Raw genomic sequence first — 24,206 nt, 5'->3', positions numbered from 1 at the left:
TCTACACAGTGGGCCAGGCGAGTACTCGAGTTTACGGAGGCTCTTCTGGCTACAGAAACCCTGGAGACTCAGAGACGAGTTGAGGCAACGGAGTCTCACACGTCAGGAAGTGAAGGAGACAGACTTGCGCAGGCATTTAATGGGACGGAGGAGAAAGTAAAGTCTCAAGGAGACAAGCCCTAGAGGGTCCATGTGGCTCTTAAAGACCTCAAGCAAGAGGGGTCTGCGGGTCTTCACTGCTCCCAGGCCCAGATCCTCTACCTCCCATGATTTGTCTCACATGCCACGACCAGCTGGCTCCCTCACCACTTCCTCGGTTTCTGCCAGAGTTCTCCTTCACTCACAGCCGTGCCTCCCTAACTCCTAATCTGAGCTCACTTTCCATCTACCGTGTTCCCTGGTCTGTCTCCCAACTCCATCCCTCTGACTACCTAAATTTCATTTTCTGGGAGTAAGAATGTTACTTGCCCAACTTGTCCCTGTTTGGACCGAGCTTTTCACACCAGCCTCTCTCGCAGGCTCATGCTGGCCTTGGGGTTGGCTGCCAAGTCCTGATTCAGCAGGCACAGGGTATTAGTGTATAAAGCGTGTCTGCCCTGGGCTGTCTGATCGGCAGGGGCCAGCGAAGAAAAATCACACCATGATCACACTTCTGGTTCAAATGGTCTTAAGGGATAGGAAACAAGGTCTCTGAACATTGGTGGCAGGCCCCTTTCCCTGGACCTGCAGCACCACCTCCCATCCCCGCTTCCTCCCTACCGTCCCCACTGCCAGGAGCATCTGCAACCCCTGGCACACTCTGACAGGCATGGAGATGACTTTTCAGGTTCAGGGTATTTCAAATGTTGTATAACAAAATTAATTACATTTTTTATAGCTCCAAACAAATCTAAAATGCCATGTTAAGCTTATGAGATGGCAGTCCTCCAAAGGCTTCTGCTGCTGGCTGTATCTGCTCTAAGGGACTCATGCAATTTTAGAGATCATCGTACACGAGTGGGTCTGATGAATGGCCTCGTGGCCTTGGGGAAACATCAGGCGAGAATGAGTCCTCTGGGTCCTAGGCCACGTCACCACCTATGTCCTCCCCACTTCCTGCACCCCAGCAACAACACTCTCCCATGGAAAGTCATCTTTCTTTTTCCACCTTTTTTCATAATGCATGAAAATGATGAACTTGCTTCTCCCCACCACCCCCACCCCACCCATGGTAGCAGGGGAGGGAACTGTCTGTATTTCTCACAAGTACAGAGCCTGGCATATGGTAGTTGCTGAATTTATTAACATTTATTGAATGGATGAATGTTCTTGTTCATTGGTTCTGTGTTTTTCTTAACTTTTCTCTGTGGAAAAACCCCCAAGTCTCAGTGGGTTTCTTGGCCCCAAGACTTAGAGGGAACATGGTGGTTATAGGTCTGTGCGACCTGCCCTATGATCGCCTTGCACCCAGACAGAGGCAGTATCCTCTCTCTGCTCCATATTGGGCTCAAGGTAGAGGGCTGATGGCCACACCAATGCACCTTAAAGGCTCTGCTTCTAAAAGGCACATGGGCATTTCCACCACATTCCACGTGGGCTAACAGAAGTCTCATGGACAGGCCCAACGGGAGCAGAGGGAGAAAGGATGCTTTCCAAAGGGAGGAAAGAGGGTGCAGTGAATATTTGCTCAAAAATAACACCACACAAGAACACTGAACAAAATCTATCATGCATTGTTTATCTGAGTTTTCTACCAACGCTGTTCTGATATTTTAATTAGTTTTCAAAACCAGCAAACTAAAATCCCCTACAATGTATATATTAGTCAGGATCCATTCAGTTCCAGGGACAGAATACAACTCAAACTAGTTTATGAACCAAAGGCCTGGCAATATATTTATTCAATGTTTATAAATATGGAATAATAAAACCACCCTATTTCCTCATTTGGGTTAGAACAAATAAATCTGAAACTGCACATAGTGAGTTCAATGGTAAGCCTTCAGTTTACATACTCTTAGGTCCTTCTGTCCTTTGGAGATAGTCAAGGCCAAGAGGTCCTATACCAGAATCTTCAAAATCTTCCCAGTTTGTTGTACCCTAAATTCCTTTGCCATCTATAGTCATTCTTTCCCATAATAGCCATTTTATCCAGTTCTCATTTCCATCACGCTATATCCTTCCTACCAGAGGTGACAATGCAATGTGCTACAACATACATTTTAACGAACTATTCGGACTATTCCTGTTCATTCATTAATTCCATTAGCATTTACTGAGAATCCATTATGGGGCAGGTGCTGTATTTGGCTCTCGGGGTTACCCAGGATGGTAAGCATAGTCCAGAAACTTGTCACATAACAGGGGGGACAGGCTTATAAACAATGTCTGGAACAGTGCATGATAAGCACCAGAGTGGAAGTAAGAAACAGCTAGGAAGAAACACGCTCAGCTCAGTGCTATGCCTAGAGAAATAGGAGGCTGGAGCACCATGACCAGCTGGGAGGCCACTGGTGTGATCGAAGCACATCAGGAGGAGAATGTGAACCCAGATCAAAGTCTGAAGTTGGGAAGGTAAGGAACAAACCATGCTGAAGAGTCATATGAAGAAGAATCAATAGAACCCACAAAGTGAAGGGTGGTCAAGGGAGAGGCTGAGAGTCATTGAGTTTCCTGGTGTCACCCAAGAGGGATACTAATTGCACAAGCAGGAGAAACTTTTCAGAGACAATATAGACTCTGGTTGAGTTGGAACTGTTTTGGGGATATCCAGTTGGGACATTCCCTTCCTTGGATTCATGAGTGGTTTGGACCAGTTATTGAAAATTATTTGTTTTACAAATGGAGTGAGAGGGTGATAAATCTATGGTAAAACCAACATGCCAAGGCCCAGATTTCTTTCCCCACAAAAAATGTGACAGTTATTCATAACCAAAAACAGGCTCTGGCTTGATCTGCTACTTGATCTGCTACTCATTATCAGGAGCTAGCTCTGGGTGGGGCGCTGCAGAGTGAGCTGAATAAGGCTCTTATGGAAGACCTACCACCTGCTGGGTGCTTACTAAGGCACTGGTTTTGGATCACATTCTTCAGATTCAGGACTTCCATAGACTTCAAAAATGGCTATGAAAACTGCAAGTGTAAGTTAAATGGTATCTTTAGGAAGGTTAATCTAAGAATATGAAAAATTCACTGTCAGGAATTAGCCAAGCATTTTTCTCTCAGGAACCTTCCCCCGAGAGTTACTGGACACAATGAAAACATTAATATTTTATAGGAAATATGTTTATTATTGATCGTCGCAATTCAAAAATACTTTTTTCTCAGGGCTGGTCCATCATACTCTGTCTCTTTAGAGATATTAAATACATCAAAACTGTGAGCAATTTTGTCTTATAGTACATAGAAATTTCTGTGTGGTAAGCAAGACAGGAATTTCTAATAATGAAACAAGGTCTCCAGAAGTTGCCGGTAAATCAAAGGGAGCATCTTCAATGACGAGATGAAGGAATCCATGGGTAAAATCTAACAGAGCACATGCTGGAAAACGGGATCAAGAAAATTTATAATCCACCTGCACTCTGAGTTTGCTCTGAGATAGTGCAAAGCACATCTTGTGAAAGGGGCTTAGAGATATAATCGCTTCAGTCTGGAGGAAAGATCCTTTGGGCGTGGGACTCATGTCATCCAAGTGTTCCACAGCCACTTGTTTTTCCAACTTGTTTTTCCATCATTGTGACCAGAGGTTTCAAGGAGAAGAGCACGGAATATCTAGCTTTGACTTTTAAGCAGATGTAACACCAGCTCTTCATCCTCTGCTAAAGAGAGACCTGTATCCAAAGGCTCTAAGGTCTCCCACTTGGCCTTCTTTCCGTTACGATTTGTGGGTCCCACGTCTTCCATTCCGCTGTTGTTCCTTTTTCTCAATCCCTGCTTCTTCTTGGTATCACTGGTGGGAACAAATCCAATGATTTACTTGATAAATAACTAAATCCATTATGAAATCAAACACTTCAAATAGGACAAAAACAGATAGTTGGTAAAGTGATATTACTCAAGAGAGAAAGAAACTGTAACAACACAAGGCTATCTATGTCATAAGTACCTTCCCATTAATACATGGGGGGAAGATGCCCTACTATGCATCAGACACTGTGCGGGGTACTTTGTACACATGGTCTCGTCCAATACTCACAATTCTAGGGAGCTAGGAGTATAGTACCCACAGTTTGGGGACACCGATGGCCTGTACTCTGGCTCCTATCTGTGCTTGTCCTGCCACATCAACCACCTCTGTTCAAAGTTAGGTTATCCTTTAAGTAGCAGTCTGCAGGCTCACAGATATCAGGATACCAGACAACTAATACGTGTTGTATTAAGTTGTGATATACAGAACATGAGTAAAAGAGAACCTCAAGTGTTGCATTATTTAAGACATCAAATAAACCTCCCCCATTTAAAATCTGTACCTAAGATACAGATTGTCTTGTCTTGGAAAAGCAAACACTATTACAGTATTCTACTCTCACTACTTTTATTTAAAATAGTAATGGAAGTACTAGCTGTTGCAATCAAACAAGAAAAAGAAATAAAAGGCATCCAGATTGGAAGGAAGAAGTAAAACTGTCACTATTTCCAGACATGATGTTATATATAGAAAACCCTAAAGACTCCACCAAAAGACTACTGGAAATAAATAAATTCAGTAAAGTTGCAGAACACAAAACCAATGTACAGTAATCTATTGCATTACTATACCAGAGAAGCAGAAAGAGAAATTAAGAAAATAATCCCATTTACTACTGCACACCCACCCCCACCGCCAAATCACATAACCTAGGAATCAATTTAACTGAAGAGTTAAAAGACCTGTATCTTGAAATCTGTAAGACATCAATGAAAGAAATTTGAAGACGACACAAATAAATGGAAAGATATATTATGCTCATTGACTCTAAGAGTTAATATTAAAATGTTCTACTATCCAAAACTATCTACAGATTCAATGCAATCCTTATCAATATTCCTATGGTGTTTTTCACAGAACTAGAACAAATGATCCTAAAATTTGTATAGAACCACAAAAGACACCAAATGTCCAAAGCAATCTTGATAAAGAACAAAGCTGGAGGTATCACAATTCCAAATTTCAAAATAAACTACAAAGCTATAGTACTCAAAACAGTATGGTACTGGCACAAAAACAGACACACAGATCAATGTAACAGGATAGAGAGCCCCCAAATAAACCCAAGCTTACATGGTTAATTAATCCACAACAAAGGATGCAGGAATATACAATGTGTAAAAGACAGTCTCTTCAATGAATGGTACTGAGAAAACTGGATAGCTACATGCAAAAGAAGGAAACTGGACTACTTTCTTACATCATAGACAAAAATAAATTCAAAATGGATTAAAGACCTAAGTGTGAGACCTACACAGTAAAACTCCTTAAAGAAAATACAGGCAGTGGTCTCTTGGACATTGGCCTTGGCAACATTTTTCTAAAAATGCCTCCTTAGGCAAGGGAAACAAAAGCAAAAATAAATTACTGAGACTACATCAAACTAAAATGCTTTTGTAGTGAAGGAAACCATCAACAGAACAACGCAACCTGCTGAATGAGAAACGATATTTGCAAATGACATATCTGATAAGCAGTTAAAATCCAAAATATATAAAGAACTTCTACAATTCAACACCAAAAAAGCCAAACAATCCAATTTAAAAATGGGCATAGAACCTGAATAGACATCTTTCAAAACAACAACAGCAGCAGCATACAGATGGCCAACAGGCAATGAAAAGATGTTCAACATCACTAATTATGAGGGAAATGCAACTCAAAATTACAATGAAGTATCAGAATGGCTAGTATCAAAAAGATGAGAAACAACAAGTGTTTGTGAGGATGTGGAGAAAGGGGAACCCTCATGCACTATTGGTAGGAATGCAAACCGGTTCAGCTACTGTGGAAAAGAGTATGGAGGTTCCTCAAAAATTTAAAATGGAAAAATCATATAACCAGTAATTCCACTACTAGGCATTTACCCTAAGAAAATGAAAACACTAACTCAAAAAGATATATGTACCTCTATGTTCACTGCAGCATTATTCACCATAACGAAAATATGGAAGCCACCTAATTGACCCTTGACAGTTAAACAGATAAAGAAGATGTAGCATGCATATTTATTATATATATAATGGAATATTACTCAGCCTTTAAAAAAATGAGTTCTTGCCATTTGTGAAAACATGGATGGATCTAGAAGGGATTTCGCAGAATGAAATAAGTCAGACTGAGAAAGACAAATATCATATGATTTCACTTACATGTGGAATCTGAAAAATAAAACAAACAAAAAGCAGAAACAGCCCCATAAACATTAAGAACTGATTGTCGCCAGAGGGAAGGAGGCAGGGATAGGTGAAATGGGTGAAGGCAGTAAGAGGTACAGACTTCCAGTAATGGAATGAATAATTCATGGGGAGGAAAGCTACCACATAGGGAATATAATCAACAGAACTGTAACAGTGTTGTCCAGTGACAGATGGTGCCTACCATGAAGTGAGCATAGCATAAGGTACAGAGTTGTGGAATCACTATGTTGTCCAACTGAAACTAATGTAAGATTGTGTGTCAACTATACGTCAATTAAAAAACAAACAAACATAATTGCAGTATTCTGCATACACTTGAGGCACAGACCATAAAAATAAAGCTAGATTCTAAAGGTAGAGGAAATCACCTAATACATTAAAAATAGAAGAAAGGGCAAAACATTCTCAAAGTGTTTTTGAGATACCATCATCATGTTCAAAGATGACCCAATTACCAGATGTGAGATTAAAGCAAAATAAAAAGCCCATCTAGCAGTGTTCGTAGTAGTGACCCTTCATTAAAGGCTTACTGTGCTACATGCTTTACACAGATTATATCATTTGTCTTCATGAAAATCCTTGGTATGGGGAGCATGAGCTTTGTTTTCTACAATGATTAAATGACTGCACCCAGATTATAAACACCAGAATCAAACCCAGATCTGAAGAACTCTAAATTCAGCTCTAAAGCCAAGCTAATAAAAGCAAAGAGTTGACTTGCTTCTGTCAATATTTGGAAGACAAGAAAGAAAAGAATTGGCTGTGGGAAGAGCACTGATTTGGTACTAACAGTCAAATCTTAGTCAATCAATTACCATTTCTTCTAAGCCTTAGTCTCTCTGCAAAGATGAAGATTATATAATTTACTTAGCAGAATTGCTGCATGATTTACATGAGATTACATAAAGGCAAGAACACAGTAACACTCAATACATGTTCATTTCCTTTCTGCCTATTAACTACTCCCTTTCAAATAAATTCTTACATTGATGTTAATAAAAAAGCAAAAAAATCACAGAAAATATTGTATTCTAAGCATATGATGTATTCAAAAAATAAAACAAAACAAAAACCAAACCACCAAACTGTTCAAGTTCCAATGGAGTATATTACTTCTTAAGAAGCATGCCCAGGGGGCACCTGGGTGGTCTCAGTGGGTTAAAGCCTCTGCCTTCGGCTCAGGTCATGGTCTCAGGGTCCTGGGATCGAGCCTCGCATCAGGCTCTCTGCTCGGCGGGGAACCTGCTTCCTCCTCTCTCTCCGCCTACCTCTCTGCCTACTTGTGATCTCTCTCTCTCAACCAAAAAAAAAAAAAAAAAGAAAAAAAAAGAAAAAAAAAAAAGCACGCCCAGATATGAGTGAATGTGCTTAATCAGCATATCCACTTATGACCAGTTTGAAGCAAAGCCATAAATAACTTCACATCTCACCTCCCAGAAATGCCCAGTGCTCTGACTCAGCAGCCATTCTCTCTCTCCACTGGAGGAAACACAAACTCGACAGCACTATGAGGTTACTTTAAGCCACAAACGACTGCATTTCGAAAGGGTGCTCATAGAGGTGAACTCTGAAGAGTTCCTACACGATGGGAATTCAGTTAGCAAAGACAGTAATTTTTAGTGGAAACAGGCTTTAAAAACAAAGTATTCATTCTTAACCTGCTCGAGGATTGCCAGTCCTGTGCCAGTCGCACTGGGCTAGAGTGCCATGGCTGATTTGGTACAGGCCAATACTGATTTCCACCCTGCCTGTGCTTCAAATGCATTTCAGAGCAGCTCATCAGAAAGAGCCCAATTAGTGGGCTTTACTAATGCATCCTTTGTTAATGTGCTCTTGAACATCATATTCCCTGCAGGAAATAGCTGGTTCGGATAATAAAAGGAAGATGGGAAATTTATGTAACCCAAATATTTTCATAATTAGCAGCTTTGCTGCTTTGTGGACCAGTTCAAATTCTAAAGATATTTTATCCTACTTTCCATAGCATATGAGTAATTTGTGTAACAAATTAATTATTAAACAATAATATAGATATTCTAAAGGTAAGTCACCCAAAAGGGGAAAAGATAATCAATCTAGGAAACATAAGGAAAGCAAGAAAGCAAAATGTGGTGACAATGTGGTCTCTTCAGAAAAGATCTCCTCCAGGCAGCTGGGTGGCTCAGTTGGTTAAGCCACTACCTTCGAGTAGGGTAATGATCCCAGAGTCCTGGGATCGAATTCTGCATCAGGCTCCCAGCTCCGCGGGGAGTCTGCTTCTCCCTCTGACCTTCTCCCTTATCATGCTCTCCCTTTCTCTTTCTCTCCCTCAAATAAATAAATAGGTAAAATCTTTAAAAAGTAAAACAAAGAAAGAAAAGGCTTCCCCCAAATGGTGAGCTACTACAGAGTGAGGTCAGAGGTCAGGAACATGGCTGAAGAAGACAGCCCTGTTCGTGTTCCCTCCCAACAACAGGGACAAAAATGCTTTTGTGGGAACTGTGGGATCTACCACTAGATGCCATAGACCTGAGAGGAGTCTCACCCAACCATGCTTCGGTAACAGGCGTATAGACTACAGTCCCAGCTGTGAACTGGCTCCAGCTCCTCTCAGCAGTGGGAGGACATCACCTTAAACAATTACACATGGATGACAGGACCCTCTGGAATTCCAGTTTTCCAGTGGAGAAATTTAGCACACCAATAGAGGAAAAAAAATGAGTTTGAACACATTAGAAAGGGTAAGAGGAATAGTTTGACTTCATTCATATCACCCCTCCCTCCAGCTGGCAAAAATGAGGGCCAAGAAATCTTAGCCATGATTTTTCCGATGGTGGAAAGTGACAGCAAGTGAGTACCCAGCTTCCCCAGCTGTGTGGAATGTTGCCCAAAAGGCCCATTTCTTTCTCACGCCATTTAGAGTACTAGATCATTACCTGCATGGCTGGGGGCAAGAGGCAGGAAGAGGCCGGGAGAGTGGCAGACAGGACTCTCAGAATAAAAGAATGTGAATCCTGCTCACTGTGTCATTCCATTCCTGATTCCATCAAGAACCCCACCCATGAACCAACGGAGATGCCTTGTACACAGATCCCTCCAACTGGTTCATGGACACCCTCCAGCATCTGTGTGCCTCACCCATACCCCCCAACACCTATGTACAGCTTCCTGTTCATGCTCCTGACAGTGGTAGTGAGAGTGAACTTTGGCAGATAGCTACTGAGCATGACCCAAACCTATAGGTCAGGGAACGGCCACTTCAGCATTAGTGCCATTCTTGGGAAAGCAAAAGGGAGGGTGTAAACATTTGGCCTGATGTTTCAAGATCAAGAGGAGACATACAAGCTTAAAAATTCTGGCACAAGAGAGACCAAGAAGTGTGGAGCAGGTGAATCCATAGAAGGTCTAAGAAAGCTTCAGAATCCCTAGCTGACCTAGGGATGACAGAGGGCATTTCTCTCTCAAAGGCAGTTAGTCAAGACTAAAGGAGGTGCCTGTGACCACTACTGTGAAGACAGCAACACAAAACTTCAAGGAATGTGACCAATCAAGAAAACATGATATCACCAAAAGGTCACAGTAATCCTCCAGTAACTGATCTCAAACACATGAAGATCTATAGTTTACTGGATAAAGAAATCAAAATAGTTGTTGAAAGGAAGTTCCATGAGGTATATATATTAAAAAAAATCAACAAAACCAGGAAAACAATGTATTACAAAATGAGAAGTTTAACAAAGAGACAGAAACTATTAAAAAACAAACAAACAAACAAACAAAAACAAAAACCCCCTGCAGCTCAAGAATACAATGAATAAAATAAAAACCTCAGAAGGGAGGACCAACATTAGAACAGATCAAGCAGAAGAAAGGATCTGTGAGTTAGAAGACAGAAACTTTGAAATTATCCAGTCAGAGGAGAACAAAGGGAAGAGAATGAAAGAGAGTGGAGAAAGCCTACATAATCTACAACATACCTTTCAAAAGAAACACTTTAAATTATTGGAATCTCAGAAGGAGAAAAGAGGGGAGCAGAAAGCTTATTTAAAGAAATCATAGCCAAGATCTTCCCAAATCTGTGGAGGGACCTGAATGTCCCAAGTTTATAAAGCTCATAGCTTCCCAAATTCAATGGAAAGAAATCTCCTCTAAGACACATTACAATAAAAAAGCCAAAATTCAAAGACAAAGGAAGAATCTTAAGAGCAGCAAGAGAAAAGAAGCTTGTCACTGATAAGGGAATTCTTATAAGGCTATCAGCAGATTTCTCAGCAGAAACTTTATAGGCTTAGAGAGGATGGGATGATATGAAAGAAAAAAATTCCAACCAAGATATTCTATCCAGCCAAGCTGTCTTTCAGAAATAAATAAGAGAAAAAGACTATCCTGGGCAAACAAAAGCGGAAGGAATCCAAGCTGATATGAAAGGATGCAGAGTATATGAAAACCTATGAAACTATCCAATACACGCTAAAGGTAAGTATAGAGTTAAATTAAAAAAACAGTAGTACAGGGGTGCCTGGGTGGCTCAGTTCATTAAGTGTCTGCCTTTGGCTCAGGGCACAATCCCAGAGGTCTGGGATTGAGCCCCACATCAGGTTCCCTGTTTAGTGGGGAGGGTGCTTCTTCCTCTCTCTTTTCTTCTGCTCCTCCCTCTGCTTGTGATTGCTCTCTCTCTCAAGTAAAAAATAAATAAATAAATAAAATCTTTAAAAAAATGTAAAATAAAATATGTGAGTACAAAAACAAAAGCTAGTTCTGTAATATGGTAGTGAGTTTACCACATAACTCCAGTATAAAGGCTAAAGGACAAGAGTATTAAAAATAACTACAGCTACAATACTGGTTAATGAATACACAGTATATAAAAAGAGGTAAATTGTGATACCAAAAATGTAAGAAGAGAGAAATAAAAGGATAGAGTTTTTGTATGCATTTGAAATAAGCTGTTATTAACATAAAATAGGCTATTATATCGATAAGATGTTTTATGTAAGCTTCATGGCAACCGCAAAGTAAAAACCTAGAGCAGACCCACAAAAGATAAGGATAAGGGAATCAGAGCATACCTCTCTAGGAAATCAACTCAAAAAGGAAGGGAGCAAGAGAGAGCAAGAGAGGAGAAAAAACAAAACCAGGGAACAACAGAACAGCCAGAAAAGAGTCAGATAACATTACTAAGTTCTTACCTATCAATAATTATTCTAAATTAAAATGAATTAAATTCTCTAATCAAAGGACATAGAGTGGTTGGATGGATAAGACCCAACTATATATTGCCTGTAAAAAACTCACTTCATCTTTAAGGACATACAGTCTCACAAGAAAGGGATGGAAAAAGATACTCCTTGCAAGTGGAAAGCAAAAGAGAGCAGGGGTAACTGTTTACTTATATCAGAAAAAATAAGCCAAAACAAAAGATGAAAAAGATCATTATATGATGATAAAGCAGTAAACTGACTAAGAGAATACAGCAATCATAAATATATATAGACCCAACACTGGAGCACCACAATATACTTACCAAATACTAACAAATCTAAAGGGAGAAATAGATGATACAAGAATAGAGTATTTAGCTTTCAACAAATGGCTAGATTATCCAGACACACAAAAATTAATAAGGAAATGTTAAAATTGAACTATACTTTAGACCAAATGAACCTACCAGATATATAGAGGACATTCCACCCAACAGCAAAAGAATACATGTTCTTGTCAAGCATACATGGAAAAATCTGCAGGACAGATCATGATAGGTCATAAAATAACTCTCAGAAAATTTTAAGAAGACTAAAATCATATTGATATTGTATCAAACTGGAAATCAATTACAAGAAGAAAACGGAAAAATTCACAAATATGTAAAAATTAAATAACATAGTTCTGAACAATGACTGGGTCAAGGAAGAAATTAAAAAAAATTTTTTTAAATCTCTGAAAATGGAAACACAAAATAGCAAAACCTGTGAGATGCAGCAAAAGCATTTTTAAGGGCAAGTTTATAGAGTTAAAAGCCTACATTAAGAAACAAGAAAGGTCTCAAATAAACAACCTAACTTTATACCTCAAGGAACTAAAAAAAAGAACAAATGAAGTCTAAAGTTAGCAGAAGCAATGAAATACAAAGATCAGAAAATAATAAGAGACCAGAAAAACAAAAGAAAAAAAACAAAAACAAGAACTAGTTTTTTTCTAAAGATAAACAAAACCGGCATTTAGCTAGGCTAAGTCAAGAAAAAAAGAAATCAGACTCAAAGTCAGAAATGAGAAAGGAGACATAACAACTGCTACCACAAAAATATAAAAGATCATAAGACCACTATGAATTAATTACACACCAACCATTTGAATAACCCAGAAGAAATGAATGAATTCCTAGAAACAGCAACCAAACAACACTGAATCATGAAAAAAAACTGTAAGTCTGAACAGACCAATAATGAATAAGGAGACTGAAAGTAATCAAAATCCTCCCAGCAAAGTCCAGAAGCAGAAGGTGTTCCTAGTGAATTCTGCTAAACCCTTAAAAAAGAATTAATGCCATTTCTTCTCAAACTCTTCTAAAACACTGATGAGGAGAGAATATTCCCAAACACATTTTACATGGACTGAACTAATCTAATGCCAAAGCCAGATAAAAATACTAACAAGAAAAGAAAACTATAGGTCAATATTCCTGATGAATACAGATGGAAAAATTATCAACAAGATATTAACAAGCTAAATTCAACAGCATATTAAAAGGACCACACATCACGATGAAGCTGGGATTCATCCCTGGGATGCAAAGATGGTTTAACATACCCAAATCAATAAACATGATATACCAAATTAAGAAAATGAAAAGTAGGGTGCCTGGGTGGCTCAGTGGGTTAAAGCCTCTGCCTTCAGCTCAGGTCATGATCCCAGGGTCCTGGGATTGAGCCTGCATCGGGCTCTCTGCTCAGCAGGAAGCCTGCTTCCCCTTCTCTCTCTCTGCCTACTTGTGATCTCTGTCAAATAAATAAATCTTAAAAAACAAAAAAAGAAAATGAAAAATAAAAAGCATATAATCATCTCAATAGATGCAGAAAAAGCACTTGACAAAATTCAACATCCTTTCTTGATAAAAACTCTCAACGAATTAGGTAAAGAGGGAATGTACCTCAACATAATATAAACTGTATATGACAAGCCATGGGTGACATTATACTTAATAGTTAGAGACTGAAAGCTTTTTCTCTAACATCAGGAAAATTAGAGGATGCCCACTCTCATTATGCATATTCAACATACTATAAGTACCAGCAAAAGCAAGCAGACAAGAAAAAGAAAAGGCATTCAAATCAGAAAGGAAGTAATTTTGTGATTCTTTACAGATATGATCTTATATGTAGAAAATCCTAAAGACTCTACCAAAAAAACCATCACAATCAATAAAGTTGCAAGATACAAAAATCAACATATAAAAATCAGTAGCATTTCTTTATTCCAGCAGCAAGTTATCCGAAAAAGACATTTTTAAAAAACATCCCATGCACAACATCATCAAAACCAAACCTGGGAGTAAGTATAATCACGGATGTGAATTATTGGTACACTGAAAACTATAAAATTTTGATGAAAGAAACTGAAGAAGACAAACAAATGGGAAGATATCCCATAATTAATAAATCAGAAGAATTAGTATTATTAAAAGGCCCATACTACCCCAAACCATCTCTAGAGTCAATGGAATCTCTATGAAAATTCCAATGGCACTTTTCATGAAATAGAAAAAATAATCCTAAATTCATTAGATTCCAACAAGCCAAGGCAATCCTAAGAAAGAACAAATCCAGAGGCATCACACATCTTGACTTCAAACTATACTACAAAGCTACAGTAATCAAAAAACAGTAGTATAGTACTGACATAGAAACAGACACGCAGACCAACAGAGCAGAGCAAAGAGCCAAGAAACAAACATTTGCACTTATGGTCAAATAATATTTGACAAGGGAAGAGAGACTACTCAATGAAGAAAGAATGCTCTCTTCCAATAAAAAAAGGTGTGAAAATTGGGTGACCACATTTAGAAGAATGAAACTGGATCCCTTCCACAAAGGTTAACACAAAATGGCTTAAAGACAGATGACTCCAAACCATAAAAACTCCTAGAAGAAAACAGGGATAAAACTCCATAATGCTGGTCTTGACAACAGTTTTTCAGACATGACACCAAAAGCACAAGAAGCAAAAGCAAAAGAAAGAAAGACTACATTACACTAGAAAGTTTCTGCATAGTAAAAGAAACTAAAGAAAAAAATAAAAAGTCAACCTACAAAATGGAGAAAATACTATAAGCCATATACATGATAAAAGGTTAATATCCAAAATATATAGGAACAGAAAAACCCACAAATATAATAATCTGTTTAAAAATTAGGCAGAGGAAGTGGGTGGACATTTTTCCAAAGAAGACATACACCTGACCAATAGGTACAAGAAAAGGTGCTCAATTACCACTAATTACCAGGGAAATGCCAATCAAAGTCACAATGAGATATGACCTCACACCTGGCAGAATGGGTGTCATCAAAAAGACAAGAGATAACAAGTGTTGGTGAGGGGGTGGAAAGGGAATATTTGTGCACTGTTAGCAGGAATGCAATCAGTATAATCTCTATGGAAACCAGCATGGAGGTTCCTAAAAATATTAAGAATAGAACCACCAAATGATCCACCAATCCCCATTCTGGATATATATCCAAAGAAAAGGAAAACAACATCTTGAAGACTTGTCTGCGTTCTCATGTTCAATGCAGTATTACTCACAACAGGCAGGAAATGGACACAACCTAAGTGTTTAGTTCAGATGGATGGACAGATGATGTAGTGTATTATATATACACAATGAAATATTACTCAACCATGAGAAAATCTGCAACCAAATGGATGGACCTTGAGGGCATCATGTTAAGTGACATAAGGCAGACAGAGAAAGATGAAATCTGTAATGATACCACTTATATATGGAATCTAAAAAAGGCAAACTCAGGAATCAGAGACTAGAACGGTAGTTACCGGGGCTGGGGGTAGGGAAATGGGAAGGTGTTGGCCAAAGAGTACAAAGTTTGGTTTCAGATCTAACGTACGCTATAGTGATTGTATTAGATACTTGAAAGTTGTTAAAATAATAAATGGTTAATGTTCTCATCACACACAATACACACAAACCTAATTATGTAATGCTATATAGGTGTAAGCTAATAGTACTAGAGTGGAAATCATTTTGCAATATGTAAGTGTATCAAATAACATGGTATACACCTTACACTCAATATTATGTCTCAATTGTATTCAATAAAGGTGAGGGGGAATGTATGACACTAGAAACCTCTAGTGTACTTATATCCTGATGAATCAGGCAGAGGTTTCTGACCCTACATATAGCTAATGTTTGACAGTGGGTTCTTGGATCTAATTAAGAGACAGGACTTCTTTAGGATTGGTTAACAGTCTAATGTATGTAACAGTGAGTTCTAGTTTCTTGGTTCTTCAATTGTTTTCTGCAGCTGCTGAAAGAGGCTCTTGTACCTCTCAATCAAGGGTTCTATTAGCTGTCCCACAGTAGCACAGCATTGGTGCACTTTACCAATTAGATGGTGGAATATTCTAGGAATAGGTCTGCTGGGAGAAAATCAGAATACAGGTGGGAAACAGCAGTAACATCTGTGAGTTTTCTTCAATGAATTAAGTCTACTCCACTGAACTGAAGGATGTGAGGAGGCTCATGGTACGAACTGAGAACTTGATGGTGGCCTACAAAACAGGGCCAAGAGTCTGGGCCTGAGCTCTGCATTTTTTTATTTCAGGATTTCTATGGGACATCAAGCGTCAAACTCTCTCCACATTCTTCAAATCTATGAAGAGAGTGTCAAAAGGGCTATCTTGCTGCTGCTCAACGTTGTAAAAGTACAAAATACTGGTGGATAAAACACAGCTTAAAAAGGAAAAGCATGGCTCAGGACACTGGACGCACACTGATGCTATAAAACAAAACCACTAAAGCTAAAGAATTCAGAACTACTTATTGTTCAATAATCCAACTAACAGATTTAATGAGTAATGTCTGGTGTGTCATTTAAAGAACTAATCCTACAACAAAACACAAAGAAAAATACCACGTCGTAATATGTAATCCAAACTGACAATAACAGGGAAATGTTACTTCAATGGCTTTGAAACATTCATGAAAATGATATGTAAAAGCTTGTCTCAATACCCAAAGTAAATGAGTGAAACAATTTATTCATCACTAAGAATAATAAAGGATTTAACACTGAAATGTGAATTCCATTTTTACATCTTAATACATTACTAATTGACTTTTAAATGGAATAGAACTTTCTTACTTTTTTTCTGAAGAAAAAAAAAAAAATTCTGAACCCCAAACCCAAAACTCTGCCAGAAAGTGAACAGATTTTTCAGGAGGTTTGATTTCCTGGTTTCAACATTTTAACTTTTTCAGGTACTCACGGCTGCCTTGTGACCCAGAGTAAGAGTACAGCCTGTGTGACACTTAGGAGAAACCAAAGAGGGAGGAATGCCTGGAGTCAAGCTGCTATGTCAACCAGCCTTCCTCCTGGTCCCTCTTCCTGGACTCCTCTCAAACATGGCCCCTTACTTGTTTAGATCAGAGACCCCAGAGACTCTTGTGTGTCCCACCTGTGCCCTTCTGTCAATGTGGCACCTTCCTCTTGGTCAGCCTTCTCTAATTCCTTACCTTCTGCGAAAGGTCCCCAAACTCCCTATTAAAAGTGATCTCTTTCCTCTGAAAGCCAACAGCTCTAATTGTTTATTAGCCATTTTGCACTTAGCATTGCTACTTCCTAACACTAAAGTGATTTCTTTTTCACCTGTACGCAACTGAACTCCAATAAAGTCCTGGGTGGGAGTATAAATTACTACTAAACTTTCTGGAGGGTACTTTGGTGGCACCTTTTGAAGTCTTTCAAGTATGCCTATTTAGCAATTTCTCTTCTGAGAATTTATCCCAAAGAAATAATTAAGGATGTATATAAAGATTTAGTTATAGGATACTCAAGGCAAAACTATTTGTAATTTCAGAAAGTTGAAAACCCAAATCTCCAATCATAACGGATTAATTTGTTAAGTAAGTTATAAAATTAGAAATGAAACACTATGTGGCTATTAAAAACAGTGTTGCAGGAAAACAGTTACAAAAGCAATATAGAGCAAGAGTCCATCTTTAGGAAAGGCTTGTATGCATGTTTGGAGAGAAAAAGATTTGGAAGATTTTTTTAGATGTTCTTTTTGCTGGTATATATATCTTCTGATTTTTCTGTAACAAGCTTGTATTACTCTTTGCAATAAAAAAAGAAAGTTAAATTTGAAGAGAAAAGCAGTTCTGGGTAAAGTATAATTACAATTATTCTTTGTAATTCCACAAAGCTCTGAAGCATGAGAGTAGATGTGCCATATAAGCTTCCACCTGGATCCACAGAAGTAAGGGAAATAGTGTGATTTCTTTTGGCAGAATAGATGGGTCATGGGTTACTTTCAGCATTTCAAAACACCTGCAACTGTGTGCCCCAGACTAAGTTCAGTATTTCTTTGGTTTGGCTGGATTTTTATAAACTGAGCTTTGTAAACACTTGACACTTCAGACACCTGAGTGGACTGGAAATTGTTAATAAAACAAATGCAAGACGTTAACATTTTATTAACTTTCCTGAAAGACAAAAATCTTTCAAAACATAGGGCTCATTAGGGGTGAAAATAAAAGTTCTCTGTGATGATCAAAATGTTGCAAAGTCACTGTCCGTCCATGCTTCATGGACCATAGGCAGAAATTTCTCAGAGTTTGGATAGTTTTACATATTAGGCTTCTAAGAAAGCCATTTAATAATGGTTTCCACGCTCACCATTCCCCAAGAAGAAAAGAAAAAGTTAAAAAGCACTCTTCTAAATCTAGATTCTTATTGAAATATCATACATTAAACCTTAAATGTCTCCCACATAACACTCCCCCCATTTCCACCAACCAACCCTACATGTGCTTAAAGGAAGATTCTTTGTGAAGCATATCTTGGCTCTTATAATTCTTCTACATTTCGGTGACTGCCTTCTACTGTTATTTGGCATAATTTTTAAGTCATGACCTGGTATAGGCCTGCCTTTGTACCCTATTCTGCATTATACCTCCTCCTTTAATACACTCCTATTCTTTCAGATTAGTTTTTAGTCCCAAACATGCTCTAGGCTCTCAACTAATTTTGCCTCCATTTGGAACTCTCCTTTACTGCTTGCTGTACAATACAGTAAAGCCTACATATCCTTCAAAACCCAGTTCCTCCTCAAAGATTCCACCTTTGGCCCTGCTTCATGCAATGTTTATGCCTCTCCCATAGCACTCATTCTGAAATAAATCGTAGGGATTTTGTGTAGATCTCTTCCCTGTGCTTACTAAATTGCTAGCTTTTTGAGGTCTGGGGCTTTTTGTCTTCATCCCTGAAGGTAGCCTGAATAAAGAAATCATCAATGAGTGTCCACTCATCTGCATGGTAAAAATCATGACCTTGTTGGGGTTGTTCAAATTTCCGAGAAAGACCACTGCTGTAGTGAAGAAGGCAATATTCAAACAGACTTTGCTTCTAGTTCCATTTCCAAGAGAGTCACAGAGGAGAAAAAGCACTACTCATGGGAGCACCGAGAGCATTCAGTCCAGTTTGTGGGTGTACAGGCTCCTATCTGATCAATCCTCTGTTCTGAATAGCATTTAAGTTCCCGGGATCCCAAATTTTGGCTTTGCATATGTTTTTCGAAATCATATAAATTTTCTATTTATATTCTATTTATATGAAAATCTAAATTTTCAGCAAAGGTCAGCTTCTACCTCCTTCATAGTATATCTTCTCAACTTCTTCCTTTGTTCATTTGATGCCATGTTTCCAGGTTCCATCCTTAGCCCTCTACTATTCTCATTTTGCATCTTCATTCTGCATAGTCTCATGCAGCTCAGTATTTCAACTCTCCTCCTTAATGCTAATGACTTTAAAGATAACATCTTTAGCTTAGAGTTCCTTTCTGACCCCAGATCCGCATATTCAACCAGCTCCTGGATATCTCTGCCTCCACCTTCAAAGGCATCTCAAACTCAACATGCACTAACTACGACAGGGTTTTCCCCAAATCTGTTCCTCCTCTATTTCCCTTCTGAGTAAACAATGACACCTTTTAGTAAAGGCTTGGAAGTCATTCTTGAACCACCTTCTCCTTCACAACCTTACTTTGATCAGTCAATTCTGTACTAATCTCTGTGAAATCCATCTAAAGTTTTCCCAACACCTAAGTAACTACCTTAACTTAGGCTTTGTCATTCCATCTTCTCCTTTACCTGACTCGACTCTGGGAAGCTTTCCCAGGCCATCTCCATCTGGGGTAAGTGCTTCTGAGATGTCCCTTAAGCACTATATAGGCATTTTTCCATTATAGCATCTGAAAGTGAGATCGACTACTTACTTACTTGCTTCCACCATTAAACTGCAAGTTCCTTGAGGACAAAAACTTTGTCTTATTCTTTGTAGACACACTGTCCTAGTATCCAAGGGCTCAATAAATGTTTCTTTTTTTTTTTTTAAGATTTTATTTATTTATTTGACAGAGAGAGATCACAAGTAGGCAGAGAGGCAGGCAGAGAGAGAGGAAGGGAAGCAGGCTCCCTGCTGAGCAGAGAGCCCGACGTGGGACTCGATCCCAGGACCCTGAGATCATGACCTAAGCCGAAGGCAGCGGCTTAACCCACTGAGCCACCCAGGTGCCCCTCAATAAATGTTTCTTTTTTTTTTTTTTTTAAAGATTTTTATTTATTTATTTGACAGAGAGAGATCACAAGTAGACGGAGAGGCAGGCAGAGAGAGAGGAGGAAGCAGGCTCCCTGCCGAGCAGAGAGCCCGATGCGGGACTCGATCCCAGGACCCCGAGATCATGACCTGAGCCGAAGGCAGCGGCCTAACCCACTGAGCCACCCAGGCGCCCTCAATAAATGTTTCTTAAATGATGAATAAAGCCAATGGGCTGCTGTACTGCTCCATATCTGACTGGTCTCCTCTATAACCTATATGGTCAGACAGAACAATCCCTAATTAAAACACACTTACCTTCTCTGTAAACCAGCATGTAAGTGGACACATAAACCTGTACTTTTCTTTTTTCAAAGACAGCATCATTAATTCAAAAGAAATACCACAGATCAAAGCCATAGTGAAAATCAAAACATTTAAGTAGAAGGAAAATAACACGAGCAAGAAGTACCCAATAATCTCAAACTCAGAATAAGAAATGAGGCAATATTTCAACATTACAGAAAGAGCATAACCTGGCATTTCAATTCAATAAACAAGTAATCTTTATTTTCTTTGTAACAAAACATGTAACTTCTCTGGAATATATATATCTCATAAGGTAAAGAGTATCTCCTTTGCATGCCCCCTCCCCCATGTTTCCTGTTGAAATGGTTACTTTTTAAAACCATTTACTTCACAGTGACTCAACTGCTTTATTAAATATGGCTCTACAAAATTTTTGGTATGGAGGAAAGAGAGGGGTGTTGCGCTCAGACCTGACTGGAATGCTAGCAACTGCCTAAAACTTCGGAAAATGGCTTAACTTCACAGAGTGTCAATTTTCTAATTTCTAAAATGTGATTATTATCTGCTCATGTAAAGCAGTGATAACCGGTGATACACGCATAGCAAACACACTATAAGAGTTAATGTACCTTCTCCAACTCCCCATGGTGAGAAGTATTTTATCTTTTCTTTTAATGCTACTTGGGTCATACTGGGCTTTACCATGTAAGGGGAAAGCCTTTTAATTTAAAATGCCTTGAGTTCCAAATAGTTTTAAGTCTACTGTTAAGATACAAATCAGTTTTTTATTGAAAAAAAAAGTGGGGGTCTAAATGGTAGATGAAAGAAGGGCTAATCCCTGAAACCCATCAAACATGTTAAGGCTACTGAACAACAGTGACCAGCACAGCCCAGGTTTTGGTTGCCCATCTTACGCCCCAGTGATGTGAACTGCCCACAGGAAGAACGCCAGGGAGCTGAGACAGGAAGGGATATCGGGGAGGTCTGAGCCTCGGTAGGCCTTGGTAGGGTAAGAATTCAAGGCAGAAGTTCTGTAAGGAGACAGACTCCTGGGTGCTCTAGTAGGTGAAGATTCTCAGCAATAGCAGTAGTCCTTGCTGCTTTTATTAAAATTAAATGTATCATTATTTGTCTTATATAAAACAGGAAACCTTAAGCTTTGAGAGGTTGGGAATACAATTCGTCAAAGGGCAGCCCCATTCATAAGGAAGGGCTCTGTTAAGTTAGAATTTCATGTTTGGCGAAATAGGATTTCACTCTGTATGGATTTCCAAAATCTTAAAAATAAACCATCTGATTGTCAGACTCTACCATGTTCTACAAGGTTAAAAAAAAAAAAAAAAGAAAGAAAGAGAGAGAGAAGGAAGAACGGCTTTCTTTAAACTACAAAAATTCTTATAGAATGGCTAAAATCTAAAGCAGCAACACCACCAAATGCTGGTGAGAATGTGGAGTAACAGAAACATTCATTCACTGACAGCGGGCGTGCAACATGGTGTACAAACTTTGGAAGACAACTGGGCAGTTTCTTACAAAACTGAGCACATTCTTACCATGTGATCTAACAACTGTACCCAGTGGTATTTACCCAAAGAAGCTGAAAACTTAAGTCCATAAAAAAACCTGCACACGAATATTTATAGCAGCATTATTCATAATCACCCTAACCTGGAAATAACCCAGATGCTTTTCAACAGATGACTGGATAACTAAAGGGTAGCACATCCATACACTGGACTATTTTCATCAGGCCATGCATGAAAATACATGGAGGAAATTTGAATGTGGACTGCTCAGTATAAGAAGGCACCTGCAAAGGCCACAATACTATATCAGCCCACCTATATCACATTCTAGAAGCAAAACTATGGCTATCGGAAAAATACCAATGGTTGCCAGGGTTTGAGTGGCAGGAAGAAGAAAGAATGGGGAGGAAAAGGAAGCAGCAATGAATAGGTAGAGCACAGGGTATTTTCAGGGCTCTGGAGCTATTCTGTATGATACTATAATGGTAGATACACATCATTGTGTATTTGTCAAAACTCCTAGAACCGACAAAGGAAAGCATGAATCTTAAAAGTAAATTATAAACTTTGGGTGATAATGATGTGTGAATATAGGTTCCCTGATGGTAACAAACAGTAATAAAATGCTGTTAATAGAAAAGGCTGTGGCACAGAGGTGGGGCATAGAGGGAAACACTACTTTTCACTAATTTTTGACCCCAAAAACTAAAATTGTTAAAAAAAAATACTATTCCTAAAAATATTTGTCTCGGTCAAAAGAGTTGATATACTACCAGCATAACTCAAATTATTAAAGTTTTCTCTTCTTACCCCAAAGAAGAACATGCTGCTTTAACGCATAACCCAAAGTAACTTCCCAGTCTTCAGAAGGAATACTCAGATCATCTCACATTCTCTCTCCTATTCTCATTAACCTCAGGCTGCCATACACCCTTCCAGTGAACTGCCACTCTATGGGCTAGGAGAGCAGCTGCTTCTTACCCTCACTGCCTACCATGAAATCAACCAGCATCAGAGTTAGGATAGACACATGGGTAAAGGACGATGATATGAAGAGCCCAGGAATCTCTGGCGGGAGTACGTGTAAGTGTATAGCCACAACTATGCTATTAGAATAAATATTTAAATTCTGTTAATTGTCTGAGCAATTAATGGTTAGAATGTTAGGATGATTATTCCTTCATTACTTAAAGAGAAGGCTTTCATTACTTAAAGTTGAAGGCTTTCTTCAACTTTCCCCTCACAGATTTTTCCTAACCACCTCGTATAAAGTGAGCTCTCCCAGATCCTCTCTCCTTACAAGGGCCCTTACAAAGATCCTTTTCTTCTTTTTGTTTACTTCTTTATGGTCTGTCTCCTGGCAGGGGGTAGGGAGGGTGGGCAGGGGGCTGTTTTGTGAGGGCTGGGATCTAGTCTTTCCTCTTCACAGCTCTATGCTAGGCACACAGTCAACTTTCAGTTTAGTGAATGCCTCCATAATGGGGATGCCAAAGGAGGAGAAGGGACAGGTAAGGGCATTTCCCACACTCCAGTTTGGTAATATGGATGCTCTATTCAGATGTTGAGCAGAATACACTACATGATATTTTAACATTCTCTTCACTACATCATTCATCATTTCAATCAAGTCTGTAGGATACTTTTGCAGACTGTTTTGAATATAAGGCCCGCCACATAATGAATGATTTTGATGAGGAAGAAAACGGAAAGTAGATATCCCAGAGTCCATTCTATTCTTATAAATACATATACCCATTTAAAAATTCCTATCAGAGTTCTGCTCTTAGTGATTAAAAAGATTATCATATATTTATGATCCTATTACATATCATACTCTTTCTTTTTACCTTTATTAGATTATCACAAAAACCTTGCAAGGAAAAAATTATCTTCATTTGACTAGTGAAGAAAAGTGAGGGTCACAGAGATTAAGTAACTTGTCCATGGTCCAAAACTTACAAAAGGAAGGAAGATTCAAATTCAGGTCTAAGTCCAAAAGCCAGTTTTCCCACAAGGCTAACTAGCTTGCCTTTGTTTTTTTGTTTTTTTGTTTTTTTTTAAAGATTTTATTTATTTACTTGACAGAGAGAGATCACAAGTAGACAGAGAGGCAGCTTGCCTTTGTTTTAATAGACCTAATTTCACAAAATTCCTACCTCTCCCCATGTTGCAAAGTTTATGATAATATGGCACACAG

At 38.7% G+C, this 24,206-nt stretch overlaps 1 protein-coding gene across 1 annotated transcript in view; it reads right to left on the bottom strand.

The window, feature by feature from the left end:
- Nucleotides 1-3,248: 3,248 nt before the first annotated feature.
- The window catches only part of DDX10 (DEAD-box helicase 10), a 271,491-nt gene continuing 250,533 nt past the window's right edge, over nt 3,249-24,206 (bottom strand). Inside the window, exon 18 of the mRNA XM_047692650.1 lies at nt 3,249-3,928. Coding sequence (XP_047548606.1) covers nt 3,751-3,928 — 178 coding nt within the window. The 3' untranslated portion in view covers nt 3,249-3,750. The remainder of the gene's footprint in view (nt 3,929-24,206) is intronic.

The sequence above is a fragment of the Lutra lutra genome, chromosome 10 (genome assembly GCF_902655055.1).
Source record: "Lutra lutra chromosome 10, mLutLut1.2, whole genome shotgun sequence".
NCBI classification, from domain to species: Eukaryota; Metazoa; Chordata; class Mammalia; order Carnivora; family Mustelidae; genus Lutra; species Lutra lutra.
The sequence above is the reverse complement of the archived record's forward strand: the minus strand, read 5'-3'. Positions and strand labels throughout refer to the sequence as shown.